Below are 19,076 nucleotides of genomic sequence, written 5' to 3'. Positions count from 1 at the left end.
GCTATGGATTTTTACTTCACTCAGGAGTTTCTTCAAAAATACGGCTTCCTTTGCCGCTGATGAAAGCGCCATATATTCAGCCTCTGTGCTACTCAAGGCTACTGTAGCTTGCTTCTTGGATTCCCATGAGAATACACTGCAGCCAGGATAAAAATAACACACAAATAACTTGGAATTTGGGTTCCAACGGAGTAGATACTGGACGGCACTCTTCCATTTTGTATTCGCGTAGAAGTTCTCTAATATATTTGTTCTGATGAATTGTAATTTGTCCAGTAGCGCCATCTCTCTCAATTTCAATGCTAAGGAAATGTTTAGCGGGACCTTTATCAACTACAGATACCTTTTCAGCAATTTGGGATTTTATTTGGTTTAGTTCATTCAAGTCTGAACACGCTATAAGCAAATCATCCACATATACAGCGATAAAATTGATATTACTGCCATTTTCCCTGCGGTATAGGCATGGTTCACTTTCACAGGGGTGGAAACCAATTCCCTTCAATATTTCATCTAATTTCAGGTTACACTGACGGCCGGATTGCTTGAGTCCGTATAAAACCTTCTTTAATTTTAAAACTTTTTCGGGAAATCTTTCATCTGTGAAGTGCTCGGGCTGCGCCATATATACTTCATCGGTCAAGTCACTATTTAGATACGCCGTGGATACATCCATTTGATGTAGATGGAGCTCATATTCCGCTGCAAGGACAATTACCATTCTGGTAGTCTCGTATCGAAAAAGTCTCGGAATAGTTTATGCCATTTGTTTGTGCATAGCCTTTAGCAACTGATCTGGCCTTAAAACGTTCGATATGGCCCACCTTGTTCTTATTTATGGCATAAACCCACTTACATCCTACAACCTTCTGACCATGTGGCAACTCCGATAACTCCCAAGTATCATTGTCAAGAAGAGCTTTATACTCCTCCTGCATCGCACTTAGCCAATATGGAGAGTACTCACCCGATAAAGCCTCGTTCACTGTTGCAGGAACTTTAATATTTTCCGCACATATCATGTTTACCGTATTATACTGTTTTCTCGGTCTTCCTGGTTGACCTGTTCGTCCTAACTTCGGTCGTCATGCTGCTTTCTGATTTTCAATTTTAGTACGAAATCCAACTAGTTCGGAACCATTCATTTCAGCATCAGGATCTGGATAATCTTCCTCGGCTGACTCGAATTCACTGTCTTCTTGATTCTGATCTTCTTGAATAATATTCTCGACAATCGGCTCTATTAGTATGGTGAAAATATTGTCATCAGATTTACTAAGTTGTTCAGGTTCATATTCCTTTACAAAATCATTTTCAATAAAGTAAACATCTCGACTTATGATTATCTTTCCTGTAGATTTTTCAAATAGGCGATACGCCTTCGAAGTTTCGGAATAACTAACCATGATGTATTGCTTTCCTTTTGTACGGAACTTGTGATGATGTGCTTTATCCAATGCAATAGCCAAGGAACCAAAAACTTTTAGATGGCGGACGCTCGGCTTCTTATTGCCCCGTTCTGTTGTGGTGTATGAGGTACTGTCAGTTGTCGCTTAATACCATTTAATTTCAAAAACTTTATTAACAAACTCAGTACCATCGTCAGATCTAAGCAACTTCATTCTTCTTCCTGTCTGACATTCTACCATCGTTTTAAATTCTTTAAATATTTGGCTTTTGTTCTTCAAAAAGTAAACAAATACATACCGAGTATAATCGTCGATAAACGTCAATATTTAGAGACCACCACCGGAAGAATTTACATTTACCGGACCACAAATGTCCGTATGAATTATCTCCAGTAATTCCGTTGACCTGATCTCAGAACTGTAGAATGGTTCTGTTGTGCATTTGCTCTTCAAACAAGTAGTACATTTAATTTCATTTGGAAATTGTATATTCAGGCCATTCACTAATTTTTCCGCGATAGTTCACATAGGCCTGCCACATTTAAATGCCCGTATCGGTTGTGCCATTTCACAACGTCTTTTACCGCTATTCTGCCCACAGAAATAAAATTACACTGCAGATTTGGTATAAACAACACATCATTTAAAACAATGTTATATTCGTTAATACGAACTGTACCTCTGCCCTTTTTAATTTCACTTTGGCCAGCAAGTGTGATCAATTCCACAAATGTTTCAAAAAAATTTCGGTTACAGCATAGATGAGACGTCGCACCACTGTCTAAACACCAAACATCTTTATTCAATACATTGTTGTCGTTAGTTGCTGCAAATACTGAGTATGCGTGTGTGTCTTTTCTTTCTTGTTGTACTGTTCTGTTGCTTGTTTCTGGTTTACCGTTTCTGTGCCTCGTTTCTGTAACTCTCGCATCGAGAAGTTTCTCGCATGAAACAGTGAAATTGAAGAAAAAACAATGTGAATTGAAACAAAATATCATTTCTCACATGCAACTGTTTCTGTAAGAAAATTTTGTGAAAACTATCTGTCATTTATGTTTTTTAACGTAAGTTATTGGAAATTTGTGGGTAAAAGTGTTTCTGTAAGAAAATTTCGTGAGAAGTTTCTCACATGAACTGTCAAAAAAACTCACATTTTAAAACGGTGCGGAAAGTAAAATTTTAAGTAAAAAAAAAATAATTTAAACATGAATTCTATGAAATAATGAAAAAGTAATGTTATATTTATCATTAATTAAGATTAAAATAAATATTGTTCACTAATATTTAGAAGATAGGAGGAATTTCGGATATACAGAAGCAAATGCTAATAACGTACTTGGACGTAAACTTAGTATTTGCCAAGGGCGAATTTAGTGGGATAATTTTTCGAACAATTTTCATTTAATTTCTATATTTTTTGTTTATTTATTCTTCGTTTATAAATTTGTTCGGCAATTTTTGTTTTCTTCTTTTAATTTTTATGTTTTTGACAGCTGTTTTATTGGAAATTTCCAATAAAAACGTAATTCGTGTAGCCTCTTCTCACTTTAAGTTACAGAAAAATTCCATCGAGAAACGATGGAATTTTTTGTTTCACACTTCTCAATGTGAGAACTTCTCACTAAAAGTTACAGAAACGGGGTACAGTACCCTGCACTGTGCTGCGTAAGTGGCCTCTGCGACCGCATTTAAAACAGTTGAAATTTTGTTTCTGCTTACCGGCTTGACGATTGTTTTTTTATTCACGTTGATTCTGTCGCCACTTACTTTGTTGTTGTTATTGTTAATCTTAAGCAGTATGGCCACACGTCCACATTTGGTCAAATCTTGTTTATGTGTTAGTAATTTATTCCAGCAATCATTGAGGAAGAAGAAGCATAAATTTCATTTTTATTTAGATTTTGCGACGGCAACATCATTTTTTTACCGCATGGTGATAAAAATATGTATGAAAAAATTTTATGCGTTATGTGTCAACACTGTTACACATGCAATTTTTACCATTATTATAAATGTAATTTTTGTTATAAAAAACAATTATTAATTTTTTGAAATTATTATTTTATTAATGAAAAATTGTTTTATTAAAAAACTGGATATTTTTCTTTGTATATTTCAAGTAAAATTTGGTACTGTTGGTTTAAACAAATTCGAATATGTTTCTTTTTTCATCTATATTTCATTTACCTTGCGGCAAAAAATGTGGTGTTGTCTCACCAAAAACTAAATAAAAATGAATTTATGCTTCTTCTTCTTCAATGTTTGCTTCTTCTGTTGAAAATCAAAAGTGTTTTGATTTTCATCAAACCAGTGCGTGTGAGTTTTTTTTTCACTAACACAATCAAAAAAAATCCTGTGTGTGTAAATTTGTTTGATCGTTGCCATCACCCTTTATTGTTGTTTGACTGAGACATAAAAACTTGTGCGCCTCCATTTTGTGTAATTTGTTCACCAGCTTTTCTTCTTTCACACTCTTCTGTTAATTTCAATTTCAATGCACTCAGCTTTGGCAGCTCATCCCTTGTTTCCAAGGCGATGACGAAATTCTCATACGATGTTGGCAAACTTGCCAGGAGCATAATGGCAAATAACTCGTCCTGAAGCTCTATTCCAGTTTCGGCTAGCTTCTCCACAATTGACGAAAAATTACACACACTGAAAAAAATTCATGCCTAATATATACGAAAAATGTCGTACATTGTATGAATCGTTCGTTGCTTCGCACCACGGAATTCTTTCGTAATATATACGAAATTGTACGAAATATTTTAGTATAATGCAAAATAATCTTGAAGAAATTAATTTACATAAATTGAAAACAGAGAACTTTGAATAAATATGGTAAAATTTACGAAATATTAATTTATGCAAACATTTTTGTTTATTTTAAAATAATTTTTCTAATTTTAGTTCAAAATTATTTTCCACACGAATTTTTCTTTTTTTTATGAAAATAATTCGTGAATAATATTATACTTTTTCTTAAATTTTATAAAAATGTAGTAGTTTTATTTAATGATAATATAATTAATATCATTGTTTAATTTCGCTAAAATTTAAGAAAAAAGTATTACGAAAGGCTTTCGTACTTTCGTAAAAATAGAAAAGGGTTTTAGTAAATAATATTTCGTATTATACACGAAATTTTTGTAAATATTACGAAAATAGAAGTTACGAAATTTTTTTTCGTAAAGTTGAGCATGGATTATTTTCAGTGCACATATTGTTGAACACATTCTGATTCATTGATGTATCAAAACAGCCTTTAATTGCAAGCTCCATGAGTCGTAATTCGTTTCATCTAGTTTCTCAATATTGTACTTTGAGACACTCATTTTGATACACGTCCTTTCACTTTCCTATAATTTTAATTTTTTAAATATTCCAATATTCACTCGAGCGCTCCTGGGCCCATAACCTATTGAATTTTTCCCTGGAGAATTAAAACACGACGTTTCAAGTTTAAAAGTTTAATACGACTAAAAGATTTCACAATGTTCAAAGAATAAAAATAACCGTTAGATAAAAAAGATAAAAAGTGAGAAAGAACATCAAAATAAAAGAATGAACAAACAATAGATCATAGATAAAATATTAGTGTCGTAGAGCAGGGTTGTATTCAAAATTCAATATCGTAACAATAAACAACACAATGATAAATTGAAAAATACATTACTCGCAGAAATTAATAATTATTAATTTATGCTACTTATAAAAAATATATTATAGTTTAAAATCATTTAGTTGGCAACAATGTAGTTCCATTTATGCTGCAACCAGATTCGATGTGCTCAATTACTTGCTGCTTAAGCTGAGCTACATGTTCTTTAAGATTTTTTACAATTGAACCAAGGTCTGTGTTTTCTCCTTTCAAAATTTTAACTTTTTCTTCTAATTTCGAAATCCGTTCAAGTTTCCTTTTTCGACATTTTGAAGCTGCTACCCGATTCCTCTGACGTTTGCGTTCAAGTTTTATTTTTTCTTGTGTCTCCATATCAATTGGGCTTACTGGTGGCGAGGTAGAAGAATTTTGTGGTTCGTCTTTTATTGGAACAGGATTAAACGATTCTAAAAAATATTAAATAATAATTTATTAATTTATTTAATGTATAAAAAGAGTCTAATCTGACAAAATTTATATGTATATTAGGGTTACCCCATTTGTATGGAGAAAAAAGGTAGGTACTGATGTTCCCATTGAAAATTAACAGCCTGTTTTCTTAAAACATTTTAGTTCTCACATGAACATTTCATTTTATTATGATAATGTTTAAATTTGAAAGTTTTCGTTTAAAAACTAATAAAGTAAAATGAGATTTTTCTATTGTAATAGAAGATTGTTGCCACGTATTTCATTTCTGGGACAGGATTAAATATTTTTAAAATGTAATTTCATTTTAAAGTTTTAACACACAGGTTATTGTTTGGTGTAAACCCTAAAAAATAATTTTACAAAAAATATTAAATTGCGAATTGAAAAATGACTTAAAAATTTTTTGTAAAGTGTAAAAATTATAATTTTAAAAATATTTTGGTACAATCGTTTTTAGTATTGTCAGTAATAAAAATAGTGGTTATTACAAAAAATGTTCTTTCCTTGTTTTACTGGTATTCTTTATTTTTTTAGAAAAAGATATAATTTTTGTTAAAATAGTTTTACCGAGTTTAAAGCAGGGTGAAATGCAGTAAATCTATCAAATAAATACATACATGTATTCATTATTTTCACTTTTACATGAATATAGAAAGATTATTATATATAGTCAACTGGAAAAACCAGGAATTATATTGAATTTTATACCCTATACCATTACAATTTGTATTATGTGAGTCAGCTAATGTTAGTAAAAACCAAAAATAATATTACTTAACTAAGCTTAAAGGACTCCAATTACATATCAGAAGTTTAAAGATATCTGGGAAAAAATAATAATATACCATTATTATTGTTTCGGCGTCAATCCGATATGGTTCAGTGTAAATGCACAAAAAGAATAAAACACAAAGGATAATTATTAGTTTTATAAAAGGAGAAGATTTGTCTTCCTTTATTTATATATTACCTTAAGCGTGTGTGCACAACAAGAAGTGCTCTTTAAGGCTTCTAAATGACGAGTGATAAACAACTACTTATTTCTAAGTATGGAGGCTAACAAAGTTTAAAAACAGTTAGCGGTTTACTCGTTGAATTAGTAATAGTTTTCCATCAAAAAAGTAAACTAAAGTAGTAAATCATTAGGATTTACACTTAGAGGAAAAATACCGCAAATAATCGATTTGTACTTAAACATTGCCGGCCCCATTGCAACACTTAATTAGGTGTTGTAACTAAATAAATGACGAGTCATTAAGGACTCTCGTGAGCCATGATCAGACTCCAGTTTTTTCTACTTGGGTCATTATGGACCCGTTTGAGTCATGATGAGACTCTAGTTGAGCCACAATGAGACTCTGGTTGAGCCATTAAGAGACTCTGGTTGAGCCATGATGAGACTCCGGTTGAATCACTAAGGACTCTTGCTGATTTAAAAATAATTTAGGAAAAGGTTAGTAAAGTAAATTGATATATAGTGATCATTTAGGAATTCGAAACAACAAGTCTGCCATACAAAGCGATCAATAGTAAAATTAGTCAAAAATTCTTCTTTCCATCTTTTACGATTCTATTAATACAGCGTTAGGGATAGACGTAAATCTCGAATTATCTATATTTAAATATTACCTCGTAAAAGGTTACAAAAAGTGTTTGCACGTAGTGCCTTGTCGTAGACGAAATGAAAAATAATGCTTTACAAACAATTTTAATAAGTTGCGGTTCTATAACAGATTGATAAAGTAACTAGTTCCTACATCATTTGGGTTCATTACGATTCCATGTTGGAATGTATCTATATTTAGTTGGCCTATATCTTTCCTTCGTAGGGGATGAATTAATACTATTTACAGGACCGGTTAATATCCAACCAAATACGGTTTTTTGAGCCAGTAATGATCCTAGTACGTTTTTTCTAATTCCGGGTAAAATTAGCTGGCGGTATACGTCAGCTCCTAATAATATTTCTACAGGTCTACTTCCGAAAGGATTCGAATCTGCCAAATGAAGATTTGGTAATTTGTCGGCATTGACCGATACCGAAGGCAAATTTCCCGAAATGCTTGGCAAAATAGAAACAGAAGTATTTAATAAAAATGTCGAATCAGTACTAGAACCTATTATCAAATTACAAGTCTTCGTCGAAATGGCCGAAAATTCCTCATTTACGCCCGAAAACTTCGCTGTTTCAGAAATGGTTGGAATCTTGAATCTTTTCCTCAACTTTTCACAAATAATAGTACATTCTGAAGCAGGGTCAATTAAAGCTCTAACTTGATATCTACAACATTTGTGTATAAAGTCGACAGTTGCTGTACCCAATAGAACAGAATGATTTCTACGAGTATGGAATACTTGTCGTTCAGTAATGGTGTCTGTCGTAGTAGGTCTTCCAGCTGTTGTACCTGACAAAGTGGGTCGTTGGTCATTAGGAGTTGGATTAATGGGTCGTAGAACCACACTAGAATTGTCATCTAATGAATTAGTCAAAGTACCCGAAGGAATAGAATAGTTTTGACTGGTTTGAAATACTTGTAGTTCAACTATAGCGCCTGACGTAGTCGGTCTTTCTACTAATGCAGTTGACAAGTTAGTAGGTCGTTGGTCATTAGGAACAGGATTGTATGGTCGTAAAACCAAAGAAGAGTTGTCATCTAATGACGCAGGAAGTGCATTTCTAGAGTTTTGCGAAACTGAAGAATCCCGATGTAGTGAAGTATGGTGTCGCTTATTACAAATAGAACAACGATGTTCGCTAGTGCAATCCTGAACATCATGTGATCTAGCAAGACAATTTATGCAGCAATGAAATTTTTTAACCGTTCTTAATCTCTCAGGAATAGACATTCTATCAAACTGACGGCAAAAACGAAGTAAATGACCCGGTTTTTTACATAAAACACAAGCATTCGTAGGACCTGTATTCGAACCATGTGTCTTTTCCTTGCGTTCAATACCTTTCTTATCAGTGTTGGAACTCATAAGATCGCGTATGCATTCTAACGTTTGGATTCTTTCGGTCAAAAACATGTCCAAATCTTTCCATAAAGATAAGGCAGTTTTGTCTTAACACTTTGTTCCCATAGTGTCACTGTCTGAGAGGGCAGTCTTTGTATGCAAATAAAAACGATAATTGGATCCCAATTTTGAGTGGGAATCTCATATATCGACATAGCGGTTAAAAATCCATTGATTCCGCGCTGTAACCTTTTCAATGAGGAACTATTCTCCTCTGTTATTGTCTCCAAACCAAACAAGCACTTTAGTTGATTATTAACTAGCATTCGGAGATTTTCGTATGTATCTTTTAAACTTTTCCACGCTATATCAAACCCAGCATTAGTCAACGGACATTTAGATACAATTTCTCTCGCTTCGTTATGTTCTTTTCACTAAATAACATAATCGCTCGATATTACTAAGCCGACTGTTATTAATATATAAAGCAGTGAAAAGATCCCTAAATGTAGGCCATGAGAGATAATCGCCGTTGAAGATGTCCGTATCACATGGCGGAAGAGGTAGATTATGACTAACATTATCAAATTTTGAATCATTATTTGGATGAGGGGAATCTTTAGACTTACGCTTGTATTTATAAAAAAATCTTTTTTTGCTTTAAATGCACTCAATAGTTAAAGCACACTTTAGCCTTAAAAACCAATTATAAAATTGTGATATTCATAAACAAATAATAAACGTATATTAACTATTGTGCTGATTTATGTTTAAGTTGGCAGCACTGTACAATATGGCTGTCATTTTATGTGTTAGTGTTGCGTACAATTAGGATAAAATATTCGTTGATTCGGTTTTCTTAATTTCATATTATTGTTTATAATAGATTTTTGACAATAAAAACAAACTTTTAAGAAAAATAAATATATATATGGCTTTAATAAATGTCTATTTAGTTCAGATGTATAAATATAACATATAATTTCTAATTATTATTAAAAGTATCCGAATAAAGGATATTTTGCGACAAAATATACATCACTATGACACATTTTCTTATTTTTACTTATTTTCCTTGTAATTTTTGATAAATTTTTGCAAATATTGATAAATTTCTTTGATATTTGACTAATTTTAATGCCGGCGAATATATTTTGCATTAGTATAACACTAATCAATATAATTTACATGGTTAATTACTTTATGGCATTATATTTAACCAACAAACTTTGAAAAAGCCAAATCAAATGATTTTGTCCATCATTTGGTTGACAGACGGGCACTTCCAAATTGCCTAAAAATAGTGCTGGACAATTGGAATATTATCAAATATTCATGCATTAATCCAATAATGCCTAGATTTGAGTTTTTTCCTCAAAATATAATCGTTTAAAAATTTTCTGGGATTTTATTTACAAATTTGTAAACGTTAAAATTAGAATTTTTAGATTTTATTTTAAAAGAAACCATAATTAGTTTTCGCAATCAACCTAAAATTACCGGAAAAATCTTTATCTGAGAAAAAAATTGTTAAAAATCAACTTATTGTTGGCTTAAAGAAGGGTCGAGCCTACAATAAAATTCTTCTAATTGTCAATGGTTTATTGAAGGTGTTTTAAGCTATTTTACGTTTATAAATACGATTTTCCTGAATTTTGCCTAAAATTGTTTAATAAACCTAAAATAAGTTTTTATAAATACAGCCGTTAGTCTTTGCTTCCAATTCATCAATCTTAATTTTTATCGACTTTGAACATCGCGCATAAACATTAAGGGTACTCTGGAATTTACTTTCAGCCACTTGAATATCTTCTGGCTCAGCGTCTTCAGAAGATTCAAGATCGTCTAAACACTTATCGAAAGTTATTTTCACCTTTTCCCAACACATCTTCAATTCAATTCCAAAACTTCACTATGTATTTATGTATGTTTATATACTTTTTTTCCTTTTGACACAATCACTTTAATATCGATTTACCAACCTTATTTAAATTAAGGCTTAAATAAATCTCCAATAAAAGGGCGCTTATTAATTCCTTGGCAAGGAGTCTTCCTTTCATACGCCGAAGCAACCAATGTTTCGGCGTCAATCCGATATAGTTCAGTGTAAATGCACAAAAAGAAAACACAAAGGATAATTATCAGTTTTATAAAAGGAGAAGATTTGTCTTCCTTTATTTATATATTACCTTAAGCATGTATGCACAACAAGAAGTGCTCTTTAAGGCTTCTAAACGACAAGTGGTAAACAACTACTTATTTCTAAATATGGAGGCTAACAAAGTTTAAATACAGTTAGCGGTTTACTCGTTGAATTAGTAATAGTTTTCCATCAAAGAACTAAAGTAGTAAATCATTATGATTTACACTTAGAGGAAAAATACCGCAAATAATCGATTTGTACTTAAACAATTATGGTCCAAGAAAGATGGTGATTTATTGCTTTTAACAACACAGTCCCGCATAAAAACTCGTAAGTGCCTCGATTATACAGTAATCGTTATAAAATTATTCAAGATTATGTTTTAAGGATCCAAAAATAATTCTGTTAAGTTTTTAAAAATTGGACCACATTTGACCCAATGCCTATATAAGGCACTTAATAATCATAAATAAGCAATAAATGAACTTAAGTCATAAACTAAATTCTATGAGGATCAATATAAATCTAAATTAATATATACTTCCTTCAGAAAAACAGTGGCCGTCGATAAATTTTTTAAATATTTATGAATTAATTAACGATACCAGTTTATTTAACATTCGAAATAAAACTCCGTAGCAAAAAACAGGTCGGAGAAAACCGTGCAGTTCTCCTTAGTGGGAAGTATTTTATGCGTTTTAAACACCAATGATGAGCACCCTGGTTATAAATTTCTATAATATGAATAAAAAAATTAAAAAATGTTTTGGTCTTTTATGAAATAAAACATATTTTTTAAAGAAGTTTTAAAAAGTCTATTATTTTGAACAATAGAAAAATGATTTTTTGCAGATTTTACATTCAATAACATAAAGAAAAAACATGAACTATTGTAAATATTGTATTTTCAGTGTAGTTTTTGAGTAAATAATTAAAACTTACAGATAATATTTATTATGAAAGATTTTAAACAAATAAAAATAAGTCTATTATTTTGCACATCATTGTAAATGGAAAATTATCAGGTTTTAAAAAGTGTGATATCAAACCTAAGGACCCAGCAAAAAATAATTGATGTCATACTTTACAAACGACATCTTAATCACATCTAAAAATGTGATTGCATACTTTTCGCTTTTATAAACCAAACATATACTTACAAATTAAAACACAGTTAAAAATGAGAAAAGAGATGTAGAAAAGTCACTACAAACAGCATATTCGAAGTACTTCAAATTTTGATGAAATTTACATAAGCGTTTCATTAAAAGAATGTGGTTTATTTTTGACATACAAATATCGGATTTTTACAGCTTCTAAAGATAAGATTAGATGTAGTTCAAAGTTGTCAGAAATGAACAACATCCCTCCAATGACACGCTAATGTAAAATTCATAGGTTTTTCACCTGAATTTGAAGCACTTCGGGTTACTAGTTGTGATGAAAATTCTACATCTTTTTCCACACTTTTTTTGCTGGGGACTGTGTAGACAATATAACAACCCAGCAAAAAATAATTGATGTCATACTTTACAAACGACATCTTAATCACATCTAAAAATGCGATTGCATACTTTTCGCTTTTATAAACCAAACATATACTTACAAATTAAAACACAGTTAAAAATGAGAAAAGAGATGTAGAAAAGTCACTACAAACAACATATTCTAAGTACTTCAAATTTTGATGAAATTTACATAAGCGTTTCATTGAAAGAATGTGGTTTATTTTTGACATACAAATATCGGATTTTACAGCAGTTGTCAAAAATGAACAACATCCCTCCAATGACACGCTAATGTAAAATTCATAGGTTTTTCACCTGAATTTGAAGCACTTCGGGTTACTAGTTGTGATGAAAATTCTACATCTTTTTCCACACTTTTTTTGCTGGGAAATAAATTTACTTATTTTTCACAAAAAATATTATTAGATTTAGTTTCCCAGCAAAAAAAGTGTGGAAAAAGATGTAGAATTTTCATCACAACTAGTAACCCGAAGTGCTTCAAATTCGGGTGTAAAACCTATGAATTTTACATTAGCGTGTCATTGGAGGGATGTTGTTCATTTTTGGCAGCTTTGAACTACATCTGATCTTATTTTTAGAAGCAGTAAAAATCCGATATTTGGATGCCAAAAATAAAACACATTCTCTTAATGACACGCTTATGTAAATTTCACTACTCTTTCACCAAATCTTGATGTACTTCAAATATGTTATTTGTAATGACTTTTCCACATCTCTTTCCTCACTTTTAACTGGGGTTTCATTTGTAAGGAAATATTTGGTTTATAAAAGTGAAAAATATGTAATCGCATTTTAAGATGTGATTAAGATGTAGTTTGTAAAGTATGACATCAATTATTTTTTGCTGGGTTAGTATCCCAGCAAGAAGTTATTATCCAATTAATAAGAAGTTATTATCCAATTAATAATTATAGAGAAATAATTAAATATTTTAACTTTTTGTTCATGAATTTCAACCTATAAGTATTATTTGTTATAGTAGTTAATAACCAGATTAAAAAACCTTTTTATTACTGTTAAAAAAAAATACTTAGACTATGGACCTTAACAGTTTTGGCAAGTGAAAAAATGATTAATTACACAGTGATACAGCAAAAAAATGCAGGGGTTCTCATATACCAATTCCATTTCGTTATAGTCCATAGAGTAGGAATATATTCTTAATTTTTTCCGATCACTTCGTTTCGATTCTTCAGGAAAGTAATAAAAGATGAACACACTGCCTCATGGCCAAAGTAGAGCATGATGAAAATGAAAATTTTTTAAAAAAGTGTGAGTTTTTTTACTTAAACGACCGTAACTCAGACATTTGACCATAAATTTTGGATTTCTTTTTTTGGATTAAAAGGCAACACTTGTATCATTAAAAAAATATCGGATTTGAAAATCGGATGAAAACTACTAAACTTATGATTTTTCAAATTTAAAACTTCAAAAATGGCTCTTTTTAGCATATTTTGCTCTTAAAAAGTAAGTTAACGAAGTGATAGGGGAAAGCTATCATATATTCGTACTCTATGGACTATAACGAAATAGAATTGGTATATGAGAACGCCTGCATTTTATTTTTCTTCACTTTTGTATCACAGTGTTATTTTAGATTCAGCTTTATGCAGAGTTTAAAAGTCTGAATAAACAATTTTTCTGTTTACTATTGACTATGCAATAAATAATTATCATTTTCATTTTTAAATGCAAACAAACTCAAAAATTTTAAACAATTTTCCTATTTCATATACGTTAGTGTTTTTCTATCGAACTGCCGTTTTAGTTTTTCTAAAAAATATTTTGTATTTGTAAACTATTTCAACAGTAAAACTTTTTTGAATATGACTATTTCTGCTAGTAAATATTTTTAATTTCAAAATATATAACTGCCGAAAAAATAAAATTTGAAAAACTAAAAAATTATGAGAATATATATGTATATATAAATATGTCTACAATTTTGTATATAAATTTTTTTTTCGAATTCCGAAAATTAAACTGCTGTTTATATTAATAACGATTTAAATATGACTAAAAAATTCAAGATCATCGTAAAAAACAAATGTTTTCAAAGAAAAAAGAGATACATATGCTCATTTTCATGAGGTCTACCAAGACTAAACAAATAAAAACCCTTCTAACTTTTGTATTTTTTAAGATAATTTAACAAAATTGTATACATGGTCTTCTATTATACTAAAGACGAAGTGTGTTGAAAATATTTTAAATCGGTTCATTATTTAACTTAGGTCAAATACAACCGGACCCCTAAATAAAGCTTTAGGGCTCATAGTTTCGTTTTTCGATTTCAGTATTTCTACAAAATCGGCAGATCTATAATTTATACTTATGACCGTCAAGCGTACTGCCGATTTTTTAATCATTGGGCCTCGTTAGGAATTTTTCAGCAAATTATTTAAAACTCCTTAACTCACTTATAAACACTAGTGTTGTGTTCAAATTAGGCATAAGTAAGTTTTATAAAAACGTTAATCGAACCAAGTTAAGTTAAGTTTACTTGAGTCTTTTAAATATTCATACATACCCAGCATAAAAAATTTGAAGTTGTTCAAGAAGAAGGGATATGTTCATGATTTCTTTTGTACGTATTCTTGTTAATGCATTTTAAATACATGCCAAAATTCTTATAAATTTGTCATAAGTGAAGTCATGAAAAATTGCATACAATTCACTTATGTAAAATTCTGTTATAAGAATTGTAAAATTCACTATAATTTGGTATTCTCTTAGGATTCAAAAGAAACGTGTATTTCATATAATAAATATTAAAAATGCCATTAATTTTATTAGATTTTTGTATTTAATATTTGTTAAAATTAGTAATATTAAGTCCATTTTAACATCTTGATTAATAAGAGAAGAAAGTACCAAGATGGCTGAATGCTTAACGGATTTTAATGCATTTTGAAATAAACATTGTGCACCAATGAAAATTTGCATGAGAATCATCGAATGTTCACTGGTTATAAGCACTTATTTTAATGTCGTGCTATTATTCCAAATACGAACCCATGCTCGCCAATGACACGCTAATGTTAAAATCATGCATGTTTCCCCTAAATATGAACCAGTTCATTATCAGTTGAACCCATGCATATACTACTTTTTTTGCACGTCTTTTTTTGCTGGGTATAGAATCGAACCAAATTTCATAAGGATCGCTCCATATTTAATCCTAGTTCCCATATAACACCACTTTTTTATTTGTATCAATAAAGTGCTTAAGTATGATAATCGGTGGATTGTATATATCGTCACCTGAAACGCAAACGGCCCTAACTAACCAAAAATCCAAAATCGATTTTATTGCAGGTTCTAATATATTGCATCAAAACAAATGTCCAAAAAATAAATTAGACTCCTCCGACCAAAATTAGCGATCTTATTGACAAAAAACAAAAGGCACTATCTACAAAAACATTTAAATATTAAAGGTAAAAAATCCAATTTATCCATTTTTATGTACGCCAATGTCAACTATCATAACAAATAATACGTTTCACCATTAAACAATTTGTTTATTTTATAAAAATAAATCGCGCTGATAGGAACAAACTTTTCAATTTAAATAATTTTTTGCTTCTCCTGTAAAATTTTAAAAATGTTAGATAGGGCCGTTTGCGTTTTAGGTAACGATATGAGCAATGGTTTCAGGTACCTGTTTTATTTAAATACAATTAGTATTCTCCAACTTGACTTTTTAACGCGATGAGGATCAACATACCACATGATTGAAAGTTTGAGGCTAGCAAGATCTTTTATCATAAATTTTCTGTTTTTTAGTTCGATTGTTTTATTCAACTTTTTAAATTTTTTTAGTTTTATTTTTTTTAAATAAAATGTTTGACTTAAAAAATATGAAATTGATAATGAAATTTGACTGTTGACTAAAAGCAATTTGAATTTGAAAAGTTAATAAATGTAAAATATTTTAAGTAAAAACAAAATTTATATAGAAAAGCAATTCATATAAGTGATATAGGAAAATTGTTTTAAAATTTTTAGCTTGCATAATGTTAAATACAAAATTTTGAAAATATTTTAATGTTTTTCTATTAAAAATATGTTTTATACAACATTTATTTAAATTATTTTAGTAGTTCTTTTAATCTCTGAATGATACAAAACTTTTGTATCATTTTCAGTGTTTATTATGAATTCATTTTCTAAAAACCAAAAATATATGGAAAAATAATGCTATATTTTTACGTTAAAAAACAGAAAACTAATTTCGTTTGTTTAATATAATTAATTAAAATTAATAAATCCGACTCTCATATATAGGAAATTACTCTCTCACACTTGTCAAAACACTCAAATGTTTAACTTACTTTTTTGGTCACTTAGGGCGGGTTTCTTACTACTCAGTTAAACTAGGCTTAACTTGCTGTTAGATTAAACTCGGAACAAATTTAGGCGGACTTTAATCGATGATTGTGTTTTTCAGTTATGAATTTAAGTTCAGTTAACTTTGTTAGTATTGCCAACTTTTCACTCAAAAACATAAACAATGAACAGCTGTTTTTTCCAAATAATACTTTTGTAAAATGAAAAATTTTGGAAAATTGTTAAATAAACATTTAAAACAATAATAAATAAAACAAAACAAATCAGAATATTGCAATTTACTTAAAATATTAAGTTTTTGTTCTTCCGAAATCATTGTTTTATTGTTTTTGTTAATTGTGTCTTCTCACTTATAACTTAAGTTTAATTGGCCAATAACACTCAGTTAAACTAAGATAATAAGTAACGTTACTGTTTACTGAAAAACACAAAACATATATTAAACTAGGTTTAAACAAAGAATGTAGATTATCTTTATCTGAAAAACCCGCCCTTATAAGGATTGTACGCGAAATTACGGTTGTGCACAAAAAATCTGTAATTTTTTTAAATAATTTTATCACACTTTTCACACAAAATTTTGTTTAATTTTCCTAAACTAGAAAACAATATTTTTTTTTTCTATTTATTGACATTTCATTTTTGTTGTTGTTGAATTTTAATTTACGAACAGAGTTTCAATTTTTGGTATTGAAATCGTCAATCGTCACCCCATAGGTTACAAAGAGACAGACAAGTGTTTTTTAAGTGTCCCCTCTCTCGCTTTAAAAGGGGACACTAAAGTGACGACTGTCTTCATTCTCGATTACAAAGGGTACATTCGTGACGAATGACCCAAAATATAAAATTACGATCATCCAGGTGGTTAACTATTAGTGGAAATTACTGTCTTTTTCGTATGCATTGACTCTTTGTCGAACTGCTGGGTAGGTACCCAGCAGTTCGACGGGACATTCCCGAACTAACCACTTGACATACCACTTATGGTGGCCCCTAGCCACCCGACTACCCAGGTGACCAACCATTTTAACATGGCCTTGTCCTACGAGGAAGTCAATCGTCACTCTACAGTCTACAATGAGACTCTCAAGAGGTAGTCAAAAGTAGTCAATGGATGGTAATCTCCAAATGGGTTCTTGGGAGTCAGTCACATTACTATCTCTTTTACTAGTTACTTTACTAGCTATTGATGTGTCCTAGGGGAAGTGAAGTGTCCCCAAGTAGCTTGTCCAATGGACAGGTATTGCAGTAGGGTTAAATAACCGGTCCGTCGAGGTATAATTCTAAAAACTTATGAAAAATAAAAAAAAGTTTAAAAAAATACTTTTATTTCTAGATTAAATAAATATTGAAATACATAAATATTGTTGCTCATTTGTATCTCCAGTAAAATCAGACTTTTAAACTTTGGAATTCATTAATACATATATGTATGAATCTGAAAGGACAGAATTTGTTATATTAAGGAAATATTATTTTTTTTTTTCGTAATCTCTGCTAAAGTTTTTTGTTTTAACTCATCTCAAATAAATTCACTCTTCCAAATTGTAAATATTTCATATTTAAATTTTACAATTTTTTAATCAAATTAAAAATAATTTTTTTATTTTAAAATTTACACAACAAAATTTTTCTCAAGAACTGTCTTAAACAACTTATTAAAGTCAACTAACATAAAAATCAAATAACTTAAAAAGTGATAAAATAGTATAACTGTTCATTGTCTTTGCACTCAGACAAAAATGATCATGTTTGTTCTTTTTCTCTTCACTTTCAGTTCTTAAGTTTATTCAAGTGTCTTCTCTCTCGTTTACTCAGGGACAGCAAAGTGACGACTGCCACTCTCTTGCTTACTTGGTGACCAGTAAAGTGGTGACTGTCTTCGCTCTCGGTTACAAAGTGTACATTCGTGACGAATGACCAAAAACATTCAAATAGGGTAAAACCAGTTGGTTAAACTTTAGTGGAAAATAACAATTGTGTCTCCAATAGATGTGTAAAATATCTACATTCTGAAGTACAATGGAAAAAAACAATTTCTAAGTGTCCCCTCACTCGTTTACCTAGGGTACAGTAAAGTGACGACTGTCTTCACTATGGTTTACGAAGAGTACGTTGGTGACGAATAACCCAATATATAGAAATTAGGGTCAACCGTATGGTTACACATTAGTGTAAATGACTGTCTTTTACGTATGTATTGACTCTTTGTCGAATTGCTGGGTACTTTTTCACTAACACATGCTTAGAGTTAGATACTGCTGTCAAAGAGTCGGACTACATGTTATACTTTGGATAAAACATTCGTTGATATTAGGGATGCCAATCCCGAAATCTCGATCCCGAAAATCCCGAATCCCGGGATTTGCCAAAATAAATCCCGGGATTTTTTTCGGGATTAGGATATCCCGAAACAAGGGATTTTTCAAAATGAATACCGGGATATGTTACAAAAATTTTTATACCCACCATCAAAAAAAATGGGGGTATATTGTTTTTGTCATTCCGTTTGCAACACATCGAAATATTGGTCGTAGACCCATAAAAGTATATATATTCTGAGTCCTTATAAAATTCTAAGACGATCT

General features: G+C 30.5%; 1 protein-coding gene across 1 annotated transcript in view; it reads right to left on the bottom strand.

Annotated features, from left to right (window-relative positions):
* Positions 1-4,863: 4,863 nt before the first annotated feature.
* The window catches only part of LOC119616294 (transcription factor AP-1), a 42,479-nt gene continuing 28,266 nt past the window's right edge, over positions 4,864-19,076 (bottom strand). Inside the window, exon 3 of the mRNA XM_037972638.1 lies at positions 4,864-5,477. Coding sequence (XP_037828566.1) covers positions 5,146-5,477 — 332 coding nt within the window. The 3' untranslated portion in view covers positions 4,864-5,145. The remainder of the gene's footprint in view (positions 5,478-19,076) is intronic.

The sequence above is a fragment of the Lucilia sericata genome, unplaced genomic scaffold (assembly GCF_015586225.1).
Source record: "Lucilia sericata isolate MDLA Ls3-8-SP2 unplaced genomic scaffold, ASM1558622v1 Contig000066F_arrow, whole genome shotgun sequence".
Classification (NCBI taxonomy): Eukaryota; Metazoa; Arthropoda; class Insecta; order Diptera; family Calliphoridae; genus Lucilia; species Lucilia sericata.
This window is presented reverse-complemented; position numbering and strand designations above follow the sequence as displayed.